Source organism: Bos grunniens, chromosome 28 (genome assembly GCF_055505025.1).
Source record: "Bos grunniens cultivar Pamir isolate PY7600 chromosome 28, Bosgru_T2T1.0, whole genome shotgun sequence".
NCBI lineage: Eukaryota > Metazoa > Chordata > Mammalia > Artiodactyla > Bovidae > Bos > Bos grunniens.
This window is the reverse complement of record NC_141192.1, coordinates 16,842,577-16,855,786: the sequence shown is the minus strand read 5'-3', so window position 1 is coordinate 16,855,786 and position 13,210 is coordinate 16,842,577. Positions and strand designations below refer to the sequence as shown.

The 13,210-nt window shown below is 37.3% G+C and overlaps 1 protein-coding gene across 13 annotated transcripts in view; it reads right to left on the bottom strand.

Moving 5' to 3' along the window:
• Positions 1-13,210, bottom strand: part of CFAP70 (cilia and flagella associated protein 70) — an 83,525-nt gene that overhangs the window by 42,833 nt on the left and 27,482 nt on the right. For all 13 annotated transcript variants that reach the window (XR_015156814.1, XM_086382028.1, XM_086382031.1 and 10 more), the window contains 3 exons: positions 11,179-11,313; positions 2,223-2,393; positions 1,958-2,038 (listed from right to left, as the gene is read on the bottom strand). Coding sequence is in view for 11 of the 13 variants with exons in the window: in XM_086382028.1 (XP_086238154.1) it covers positions 1,958-2,038; positions 2,223-2,393; positions 11,179-11,313 (387 nt within the window). In the remaining 2 variants the exon portion in view is untranslated. The remainder of the gene's footprint in view (positions 1-1,957; positions 2,039-2,222; positions 2,394-11,178; positions 11,314-13,210) is intronic.

The following is a 13,210-nucleotide window of genomic DNA, read 5'->3' as shown; positions in this document are numbered from 1 at the left end:
GTAGGACACTACTGAAGTGACTTAGCAAGCAAGCAAGCAAGTGTGATTATGACTTAAAATATTTTTTAGATAGAAAAATAACTGGAAAGAAAGAGTAATGGGGGGGGGGGCTTCCCTGGTGGTCCAGTGGTTAAGGATCCGACTGCCAATGCAGTGGGCATAGGTTTGACCCCAGGTCTGGAATGATCCCATATGCAGAAGGGCAACTAAGCCCATGCACCGTAATTACTGAGCCTGAGTACTGCAATGACTGGAGTCAGTGTGCCTAGAGCCCTTACTACACAACAAGAGAAGCCTCTGCAAGGAGAAGCCTGCACACCACAACGAAGAGAAACCCCAGCTTGCCATAACTAGAGAAAGCCCCAAGCGCAGCCACGAACACCTAGGGCAGCCATAAGTAAATAAATAAATAAATATTTTTAAAAAATAGTGGCAGTGGTTATCTCTTGCAGAAAAAGGTTTTCAATTTTACTCTTGAAAACATCTACCCCAGCTGAAGTCTTGTTTAATTTGTTCAATATCATTCTTAAAATTCTTTTAAGTGAGTGTCATTCTATCTTCTAGCAAACATCTTTCAGGAGTCTTGCAGAAATAATATCATAACCTTCTGACATTCCCACCCACACCCTTCTAAGTACCATCTATCAACTTCAACCTAGGACATTTCTACCTAGATTTTTGCCAGCATCCTAAATATATCAGGTCCAAGACTGAACTTATCATTTTCCTATAATAACCACTATCTTTATTTTTCTGTAATGATTCTGTTATCTTTCCAGAAAGTGAGGCTTGAAACCCAAGTTAGCTTTAACTTTTATTCCTCAATACCCAAAGCTTCCAAATATCATACCTTGCCTCTGCAAGTTTTTTACTTTCTTTACTACAACCCTGTCCCTAGATTAAACTGTCATTAACACTCACCTGTACTATAGGAAAAACCTATACACTGACATCTGAATCCCCTACCACAACTTCAGTCTCTTTTTTCCATATTCTGGCAAGAGTATTGCCCTGACACACTCATGAGGTATTATTTCTACATGACTTAAAAACTTACATGTGCATTTCTGAGATAAGGCGTAACAGTCCCTCATCATCCACAGAATGAAACCCACACTTTTCAGCAAGCCTTTCAAAGCATTTCTAAACCCCAACTCAATCCCTCTCTTCTTTATCACCTCCTTCTAGAGCCATTACTTTCTTTTCATTTCTCTATATCATGGTGGTGGTGGTGGTATAGTCGCTAAGTCATATCCGACTCTTGCAACCCCATGGACTGTAGCCTGCCAGGCTCCTCTGTCCATGGGATTCTCCAGGCAAGAATACTGGAGTGGGTTGTCATTTCTCTATATCATACACTGAATTAATTGACATACCCTGAGTTCTGCTACCTTCTTGTGTCTTGACTCAAGTTATTCTCTGATCCTGAAATTCTTCTCCTTCCGTCTCCATTTGGCAGAGGGTTCTCTTTATCTTTCACTACTTGGCTTGGATGCCACCCCTTCCTGAAGACTTCTGAGGCTGCCTCCTCTGACTCCTGAGCCCACACAGCGCTTTCGTTAGTGCCTCTGCTACAGCAGTCATCAAGGGTCTGTCTCACAGTTAGTTACATACCAGTCTGTTTTGCCCACCAGAGTGTTGAGTGTCCTGACAGCATATGAATAAATGCTGTACATGATGTATCTCTACATCCCTAATAGGGCTTAATAAGCATAATTAACGAGACATAATTTTTTAATGCTAGGAAGGACCTTGAAATTAATCTGTTATCCACTCATTTTAGAGTCTCAACAAGACAAAGACATGACCTTACTCAAGGTCATAAGCTAGTCATGGCAAATATGGGATGGTTACTCAGAAAATGAATTTTCCTGAGCATTTTCCACTATATGATACAATCTGCTTAGTAAAGGACTGATGGATTCAAACTTAATTTTCTAACTCTTCATGCAGTTACCTGTCCTTCTGGATTGTTGCAAAGGGAGGGTTCCATTTCCAAAGGAGTATCTGAGCTCTGAGATTTTATACTAGGTGCTTGCTGAAACAAAATAAGCACACATCAAAAATTCAATTCTTACATGGTCTCCACAACAGCAGGAGCAAGGACCATTATGTTGCATCAAAATGTCAATTAAAATGAAGCAATTCATCAAAACAGAAATCAATGCAAGCCTCTGGAAAGTAACAAAACCAGCAAAATCATCAACTTCTCAACAACCTACCACATCCCCAGGCCTAGGCTTTCCTTCCATATCCTTTTCTTTGACTGTTTTATCCTCTTTCAGGTTCTTAGAAACAACTGGTTTAGACACTGGAGAATTAATTCCGCCTACTTTATTATTCTGAATCAAATTATGGCCAGTATCCCGGAACAAGCTAAATAAACACTTGGTCTGAAAAGAAACAAACAAAAAATGTAATTACTCACAGGCAAATGAAACAAACTTAAAAAAAAAACAACTTTATATTGTTCTTATTGAGTTTTTAAAAATTTTACAATGTTGTGTTGGTTTCTGCCATATAACAACACAAATTAGCCATAATTATATACATGCCCCTTCCCTCCTTAGTCTCCTTCCTTCCCCCATCCCACCCCTCCAGGTCATCACGAGCACCAGACTAGGCTCCCTGTCCTACACAGCAACTTTTCACCAGCTATCCCTCCTACACCGGATGGCGTGTATATGCTGATGCTGCTGCTGCTGCTGCCAAGTCACTTCCGTCGTGTCTGACTCTGTGCGACCCCGTAGGCTACTGTCTCCATTTCTCCCACTCCCTCCCTCCCCTGTGTTCACAAGACCATTCTCTACATCTGTGTCTCTTTTCCTTCCCTGCTGTTCATCAATATTATTTTTCTAGATTCCATATATATACATTAATACAGTATATTGTTTTTCTCTTTCTAATTTCACTATGTATAAGGGTGGAGGAACTTCTGAGCACATTATTCTTTAACATCATTTAGTTTTCCAGATAATTTTAGTATAGTACAATCAGAGATAAATAGAAGCAAAAAAGCTTAATTGCCTTGCCATATGGGTTGAACTGATAAAACCATTCATAGAAAATTAGCTGCCTACCCTAGTTTTTAAACTAGGGTTTGAAATTTAAGAGAAATTTCAAACTCACTTGTTTTGGTTTCTCATAACTTGGTACCAGAAAGTGTTTAAACTTTGACACATAGTTTCAGATTAACTTTAAGCGATAGAATTTATTTCTGTACAGGAAATATTATCCATCTAAAAATTACTGGCTTATCACTTATAGTTAGAAGAATAGTACAAGTTTAAAGTAACACTATGCAAGGGAAAATTCAAACTATAGATAAATAACTAGAAAAGAATCTAAAAATAATGTTTATAATTAAACAACAAGGATGAATCTAAATGTAATTTATGATAAATGAAAGAAATAAGACTGCCCTCCCCCCAAAAAGCGGGGAGGAGCGGACAGAGGAGGGAGAGAAGGGTAACAGAAGAGGATAATGGATATTTTCATTTCATGATTGTGGTAATAGTTTCAGATATGCAAACCTACATTAGAAGTTTTACACTGTACACTTTAGATATATGCAATTTATATGTCAGCTATACCTTAATAAACCTGCTAAAAAATAGTATGGCAATATTAAAGAGAAATTATGAATACTAAATACTATTCACAACCCTGCCACCTCTACCATAATTGCTGTATTTCATATATTCTAAGATGCAGATTTTTCCAAATGTTAACATCTAGAAGAGAACATTTCATGTAAGAGGTATTACACAACATGCAGTCATTTATGTCTCCTTTCACTCAGCATAATGTTTTTGAGGCTTATCCATGTTACAGCATGTATCAGTAGTTCATTCCTTTTTAAAAACAGCTTTGTTGTTCTGTTGTCCATACAATTTACCCATTTAAAGTACAGTCAAAATTCCATGATTTGGGGGAGAAAAAAATCTGCTTTCCAGGTCTAAACAGCATCTTCCTATGAGAATCTGTTTTTCTGCTTGGTTGAAACAGAATGAAGCATTTACAATTTTGGATCTTTTCTGTTTAGCCTAGGGGGATGGTACTAAAGACTGCTAGCCCATGAATATTAAAAATGGAATTCACTGGGCAACATCTAAGCAAGCTTCAGAATGGAGCAGACGATCAATAAAGGCGAAATAAGGTTCTGTTTCAGCAGCAAGTCCAAAAGAGACAAGGAAATGAATTCTTCCAGTTTTGCTCTGGAAAAATAAAATTCAATGATTTTGGCATATTACATTAATTGTAGTTCATTCCTTTTTATTGTTAAATAGTATTCCCTAGTATTCCTTGGAAGGAAAGTTATGACCAACCTAGACAGCATGTTAAAAAGCAGAGACATTACCTTGTCAACAAAGGTCCATCTAGTCAAGGCTATGGTTTTTCCAGCAGTCATGTATGGATGTTGAGAGTTGGACTACACAGAAAGCTGAGTGCTGAAGAATTGATGCTTTTGAACTGTTGTGTTAGAGAAGACTCGTGAGAGTCCCTTGGACTGCAAAGGGATCCAACCAGTCCATCCTAAGGGAGATCAGTCCTGGGTGTTCGTTGGAAGGACTGATGCTGAAGCTGAAACAACAATACTTTGGCCACCTGATGCGAAGAGCTGACTCATTTGAAAAGACCCTGATGCTGGGAAAGATCAAGGGCAGGAGAAGGGGATGACAGAGGATGAGATGGTTGGATGGCATCACCGACTTGATGGACATGAGTTTGGGTAGGCTCCGGGAGTTGTTGATGGACAGGGAGGCCTGTCGTGCTGCAATCCATGGGGTCTCAAAGAGTCGGACATGACTGAGCGACTGAACTGAACTGATTCCCTAGTATAGATGTGCCATAATTTGCTTATTGATTCACTAGTTGTGGGCATTTGGACTGCTGTGACTTTTTAGCTATTATGAATAATGCTATCAACATCCATATACATGTCTTTATGTAAAAGCGAGTTTTCAGTTCTCTTGGTAGGTTCCTAGGAATGATTTACTGGGTTGTATGGTAAGTTTGGAAAGATCCCTAGGAGAAGGGAATGGCTACCCACTCCAGTATTCTTGCTTAGAGAATTCCATGGACAGATCATGGGGTTGCAAAAAGATAGAACATGACTGAGTGACTTTCACTTCACTTCACATGGTAAATTTGGGGAATCCCAGGTGGCTCAGCAGTAAAGAATCTGCCTGCAGTACAGGAGATATGGGTTCAATCCCTGGGTTGGGAAGATCCCCTGGAAGAGGAAATGGCAACCCACTCCAGTGTTCTTGCTAGGAAAATCCCATGGACAAAGGAGACTGGTGGGCTACAGTCCATAGGGGTGCAAAGACATGACTGAGCACACACACATACACACATATGGTAAGTTTAATATAGATTATGGTTATATTTAATGCAGATTTTCTATATTAAAGTAATTTTGTTTATTAAATTATTAATTATAAACAATTAATTATTAAACATAAATTAATTATGTTTAACAAAAATTTTCTAAATAGTTGTTCTACCAAGTATTAAGAGTAGAATATTGAAATTTCTAAATGTTAACTGCCAAACTGCCTATTACCTCTTTCAATTCTGTTGAGTTTGGCTTCATGCATAATGAGGTTCTGTTGTTAGTATATATGTATATACATTTATTATTTACACATGTATTATATATAATAATCTATAATTTATAAATCTCATCTTCCTGATTAATTGACATGCCACACTATATCTGTAATAATATTATTCATCTTGAAGTCTATTTTATCTGATATAAATATAGCCACTTAGCTCTGTTTCTATTTGCATAGTTTATCTTTTCCATCCTTTTACTTCAACTTATGTGTCTTTGAATCAAAACGTATTTGTTGTAGGTAGCATATCATTGAATCTTGATTTTCTATTGAAATATAGTTGATTTACAGTTTTAAGTTTCAGGTATACAGAAAAGTGACTCAGTTACATATATCTTTCAGATTATCTTACATTATAGGTTACTACAAGTTATTGAAAACAATTCCTTGTGTTCTGAAGTAAATCCTTATTGCTTATCTATTTTATGTACAGTAGTTTGTTAATTTCATACTCCTAATTTATCCCTCCCCTCACTTTCTTTCCCCTTTGGTAAACACAAGTTTATTTTCTAAATCTGAGTAGGTTTATGTTTTGTATATGAATTCATTTGTATTATTTTTTAGATTCCACACATAAGTGATATCATATATTTGATTTCTCAAATCCCAACATTTTTTAAAAATCCAGTCTCATAACCTCTTTCTTTTCATTGGTGTATTTAGACTACTCACATGTGTTATTAAAATATTTACATTTATATTTGACATTTTGCTATTTGTGTTCTATATATCTTGTCTTTTTTGCTCCTCTGTTCCTCCTTTAAGTGCCTTCTTTTAATATTAAATACATATATATATATATATACTTTTATGCATGTGTATGGTGAGTGAGTGAGTACTAAGTCGCTCAGTCATGTCCAACTCTTTACGACCCTACTGACTGTAGCCCGCCAGGCTCCTCTCTGTCCATGGGATTCTCCAGGCAAGAATACTGGAGTGGTTTGCCATGCCCTCCTCTAGGGGATCTTTCCATGTGTATGGTACCTACACACATACTTTTTTTAGTGGTTGCTTTAGAGATCACAGTATGCATCTGAACTAATCACAATCTATTGCACATTGAGCCTAACTTAATTCTTGTAAAAATAGAAACTTTATTGTACTACAGCTCCATTCTATTCTCCATCCTTTATGCTACTATTATCGTATATAAGTTATATCTATGTAATGCTTTCAAAATGTGGTGCTAGAGAAGACGTTTGAAAGTCCCATGGACAGTAAGGAGATTAAACAAGTCAATCCTAAAGGAAATCAACCCTGAATATTCATTGGAAGGACTGATGCTGAAGATGAAGCTCCAATACATTGGCCACCTGATGTGAAGAGCTGATTCATTGGAAAAGACCCTGATTCTGGGAAAGATTGAAGGCAAAAAGAGAAGGGGATGACAGAGGGTGAGATGGTTGGATGGCATCACTGACTCAATGGACATGAGTTTGAGCAAATTCCAGGAGAGAGTAAAGGACAGGGAAGCCAGGCATGCTACAGTCCATGGGGTCGTAAAGAGTCAGACACAACTGAGTGACTTTCACTTTCAGAGTAAAGGGAGGAGGAGGTAGTTTAGAAGCAGATGTTGGCAAGAATGCCTCAAACTCCACAGTTTTTCATGCATTAATACTTCTCAGTTTGTTGATATCTTTGGTCAATTTCCAGAGTGCTGAAATGGCATTTTGTCAATGGGTTGAGCTTTATAGTTGCTTCTAGGGGGAGAAAATACTTTGACTGCCTTGTCACTCAGACATAGCCAGAAGTGATTCAAGTATTTTTCATATATTTAAAAAATTATGATTATGTATTTATAAAAAGTTGTGATCACAGTGGATGTAGTTTTACATCCTTTTTCATTTAACAGACTATCACATGTATCTGTTCAAGTTTTTTAAGTTTTTCCTAAGAATAATTTGAATAATCTTCTTCACATGCATATAATAAAAGTAATAAATAAAAATGTCTGTGTGTCAACTGTATCTCTAGTGCTTTACATATTTTATCTCTTTTAATATGTAAAACAATGATAGGAAACAAGTACTGTCTCCATTTTACTAATGCATAAAGTTGAGAGAAATTTAGTTACTTGCCCAGAGTCAGTAAATAGCAGCTAGTCTGGAAGTTCCAGAATTCAATCTAGAAACTGCCTGACATCAAAGCCTATAACCTTTTGATTATGATATTCTGTTTCCCTCAGATTCACCCAAAACACCTTGAAATGACTGGTAGGATAAAGTAGTTTATATTTTAGGAATAATAGTCATCGTTCTGATACATACTCAAACATTTTCCCTGATTTTTTAGGTACATTGTAATTTGGTTTGTGATGGTTTCTTCTATGTATAGAAGATTTTTATTTTTTGGCAATCTAAATCTTTTATCGGAGAAGGCAGTGGCACCCCACTCCAGTACTCTTGCCTGGAGAATCCCAGGGACGGGGAGCCTATGGGGTTGCACAGAGTCGGACATGACTGAAGCGACTTAGCAGCAGCAGCAGCAGCATGCTATATGCAAAATTTTTGCTTTCTTTTTTGCATTTAATTATCTACAAAGCATTAATGTTTATCTTTTAAAAAATTTTTATTTCCTAAGTATATATACTTCATTACTTTTTTTTCTTGCTGCACTGGGTCTTCACTTTTGTACTGGGCTTTATCTAATTGTGGAGCATGGGGGCTGCTCTCTAGTTGAGGGGCCAAGCTTTGCATTATGGTGGCTTCTCTTGTTGCAGAGCCCAGGCTCTAGGCAAGTAGGCTTCAGCAGTTGTGATGCACAGACTTAGTTTCCCTGCAGTATACGAGACCTTCCCGAACCAAGGATTGAACCTGTGTCCCGTGTTGCAAGGTGGATTCTTTAACCACTGGACCACCAGGGAAGCCATGATGCTTACCTTTTTAATGGGTGCAAGTTCCACCATTTTTATTTACAAAAATCTATTAATCCATCCTGTATTATTAGACATTTAATCTTAAGTTTAGTTTTGCTATTATTGATCCCCAAAAGTTTTCATGAATATAAGGGCTTTGATCCTATTATTTATTTCAGACACATCCCTATAAACCTGACTTCTGATTCAAAGGATACTTATACAGAGTTTATTACTCATTTGGTTTTCAAATAGAGATGATGGGTCTTTCATGACTCTATTATTGAGTAATAGCTGTCCTAATGATGATGAAATAGTAATGTGTTTTTATTATTATTGATTTTTATAAAGGTGCACTTTCTCCTAAGAAGCAACATGATAAAACTGATTTTTCTCTTAAATAAATAATTTTAATTTTAACATCTGAAAATTGCAAGAACCATATTATAGCTCATTAATCAGTATATGGATTTAAATTTTCGCATACTGAACACAATAGACTTCTTGCATTATTCTAAAGATTTTGTATCCAACTTTATTGAGGTAAATTGAAATATAGGCTTACTTTAGAGATACTGCAGGTTGGTTCCAGACTACATCAATAAAGCAAATATTGCAGTAAAGCAAGACATGGATTTTTTGGTTTCTCAATGCAAATAAAAGCTATGTTTACACTATACTGTAATCTATTAAGTGTAAAATAGCAATGTCTCAAAAACCAATGTACAGATCTTAATTTAAAAATACTTCTTCACTTAAAAAAAGGCCAAAATGATTAGATTAGGAACAACACAGATCACTATAACAAATAAAACAATAATGTTTGAAATACTGTGAGAATTAACAAAACGTGAGAGAGAGACACAAAGTGAGCAAATGCGGCTGAAAAATATCACCCACAGACTTGCTCATCTCAGGGTTACTACCAACCTTCAATTTGTAAAAAGAAAATACAACATCTGTGAAGAATGATAAAGCAAAGTACCATAAAATAAGGTATGCCTATAAAATCATCTGGACCAGTGATGACAAACAGGATTTAACTTATGCTGCTGCTGCTGCTAAGTCACTTCAGTCGTGTCCGACTCTGTGTGACCCCATAGATGGCAGCCCACCAGGCTCCCCCATCCCTGGGATTCTCCAGGCCAGAACACTGGAGTGGGTTGCCATTTCCTTCTCCAATGCATGAAAGTGAAAAGTGAAAGTGAAGTCCCTCAGTCGTGTCCGACCCTCAGTGACCCCATGGACTGCAGCCCACCAGGCTCCTCCATCCATGGGATTTTCCAGGCAGGAGTACTGGAGTGGGGTGCCATTGCCTTCTCTGAACTTATGCTTAAATTCTGATTTTAGTGGAGATGTTTTAGAATACTGTGTTGACAAAGATTCTACGTCCTTATCTGGACTCAAAAGGATGGGTTCAAAAGGAAAGAATATTCTGATTGATATGAGGCTTCCCCAGTGGCTCAGTGGGTAAAGAATCTGCCTGCCAATGCAAGAGACACAGGAGACGTGGTTCGATTCCTGGGTTTGGAAGATCCCCTGGAGCAGGACAAGGCAAACCATTTCAGTATTCTTGCCTGGAGAAGCCCATGAACTGAGAAGCCTGGTGAGCTACAGTCCAAAGGGTACCAAAGAGTCAGATCTGACTGAGTGACTACACACGCACTCATGCCTGTATCAGTTCAGTTCAGTCGCTTAGTCGTGTCCAACTCTTTGAGACCTCATGGATTGTAGCATGCCAGGCCTCCCTGTCCATCAACAACTCCCAGAGTTCACCCAAACCCATGTCCATTCAGTCGGTGATGCCATCTAACCATCTCATCCTCTGTTGTCCCCTTCTGCCCTCAGTCTTTCCCAGCATTAGGGTCTTTTCAGATGAGTTAGCTCTTCCCATCCGGTGGCCAAAGTACTGGAGTTTCAGCTTCAGCATCAGTCCTTCCAATGAACACCCAGGACTGATCTCCTTTAGGATGGACTGGCTGAATCTCCTTGCAGTGCCAGGGACTCTCAAGGGTCTTCTCCAACACCACAGTTCAAAAGCATCAGTTCTTCGGCACTAAGCTTTCTTTATAGTCCAACTCTCATATCCATACATGACCACTGGAAAAACCATAGCCTAAATGGACCTTTGTTGGCAAAGTAATGTCTCTGCTTTTCAATATAAACTACATATTTAAAGTATATGATTTCATCAGTCAGAATAACCAATATTCTCATCATCTCTAAATTTTTTCTCATATTTCTTTTGTAATCCATTCTTCCCTCTATCCCTGTTCCCAAGCAACCACTGATTTGCTTTCTACTTTCTGATAACTGTATTTCATTGGCATCATACAGTATGCACTCTCTTTTGTCTGGTTTCTTTCATTTATCATAATACATTTGAGATTCATCCATGTTGCATGTTTAATAGTTCATTCCTTTTTATTGCCAAATAGTATTCCATTGTATGGTTATACCACATAATTTGTTTTTCTGAATACCTGTTGATAGAAATTTGGGTTGTTTCCAGTTTGGGGCTTTTTGTTATCCTAAAGTTTTTAAGATTCAAGGGCAAAAGACTTCAAGGCTCTATATTTAACATCCCAGTGTATCAATTGTTTTCAAATATCAACTGCAAAGATGTGTGTGCTAAAGATATAAGTAAACACATATATAAGAATAAATTAGGATGATAACTTTTATACTAATTTTTCTTACCTTTTCATAGACTGTACTATCTAGGTAAGGGTAAACATGAAAAGCTCCCCGAATCTTCTTTACACCTGGATACAGCAATGGCACCATATTAACATAAGCCACACCATGAAATGAAAACTGACCTTCATCATCAGTCTAAAGGAATAAAAACAGATAGCTGTTAGTGTTACAGAGTAATGTACCATAAGGTCTGGAGCTCTGACTGAGCAGAGCAAAGACCTGACTTTAGGAACTAGCTATGCTACTTGATTTGAGCCAGTTATATAGACATTTTGGGTCTCTGCTTATTTATTTATAAGTGGGTTTAATAATACCATGATCACTGAGATAATATATATTAACAGTGTTAATTAACAGTAAAGATAGTAGTTTGATCAGCAAATACTCTAATAATGTATATTCAACCAAAGAGTCAATTTCTCCATGTTGCTTTTTAGGAAAAAATGTAACTTTGCAATAATAGCAAATGAAGCAACTGACAAACAACTAATCTCAAAAATATACAAGCAACTCCTACAGCTCAATTCCAGAAAAATAAAAGACCCAATCAAAAAATGGGCCAAAGAACTAAATAGACATTTCTCCAAAGAAGACATACAGATGGCTAACACACACATGAAAAGATGCTCAACATCACTCATTATCAGAGAAATGCAAATCAAAACCACTATGAGATACCATTTCACGCCAGTCAGAATGGCTGCGATCCAAAAGTCTACAAGCAATAAATGCTGGAGAGGGTGTGGAGAAAAGGGAATCCTCTTACACTGTTGGTGGGAATGCAAACGAGTACAGCCACTATGGAGAACAGTGTGGAGATTCCTTAAAAAACTGGAAATAGAATTGCCTTATGATCCAGCAATCTCACTGCTGGGCATACACACTGAGGAAACCAGAAGGGAAAGAGACACGTGTACCCCAATGTTCATCACAGCACTGTTTACAATAGCCAGGACATGGAAGCAACCTAGATGTCCATCAGCAGTTGAATGGATAAGAAAGCTATGGTACATATACACAATGGAGTATTACTCAGCCATTAAAAAGAATACATTTGAATCAGTTCTAATGAGACGGATGAAACTGGAGCCTATTATACAGAGTGAAGTAAGCCAGAAAGAAAAACACCAATACAGTATACTAAGGCATATATATGGAATTTAGAAAGATGGTAACGATAACCCTGTATACGAGACAGCAAAAGAGACACTGATGTATAGAATAGTCTTTTGGACTCTGTGGGAGAAGGAAAGGGTGGGATGATTTGGGAGAATGGCACTGAAACATGTATAATATCATATATGAAACGAGTCTCCAGTCCAGGTTCGATGCACGATACTGGATGCTTGGGGCTGGGGCACTGGGACGACCCAGAGGGATGGTATGGGGAGGGAGGAGGGAGGAGGGTTCAGGATGGGGAACACATGTATACCTGTGGTGGATTCATTTTGATATATGGCAGAACCAATACAATATTGTAAAGTTAAAAAACAAAATAAAATATTAAAAAAAAAGAAAATAAAAAAAATGAAATTTTGCAAAAAAACAACAATAACAAAAGCTTAACAGAAATCAGACTGTGGCCTTAGCTTTAGTTCACAGGTTCACGTAAATGAAAAGAGCCTTACAAATCATCTGGACCAGTGATGACAAACAGGATTTAACTTGTGCTTAAATTCTGATATCAGTGGAGGTGTTTTAGAATACTGTGTTGACAAAGATTCGACGTCCTTATCTGGATTCAAAAGGAAAGAATATTTTGATTGATCAGTAATATCTGCCATGGATGAAGGTGGATGAATGACAATCTGTCATCATGTATTTGTCAACCCTAACCTCATCTACATTCTCATTACAAAGATGAAGAACATGTCAGTAAATATATGTTAACACAATTTTTAATGGTTGTATGGTTTGCCATAGAAAACATTTACAAGGAAAAAATCAATTAAATGAAGGAAAACACATTTAATTTCTACAAGGTTAAAAGTAATCTCTTTGATTTTGCTGATTATAACAATACCAAAGGACT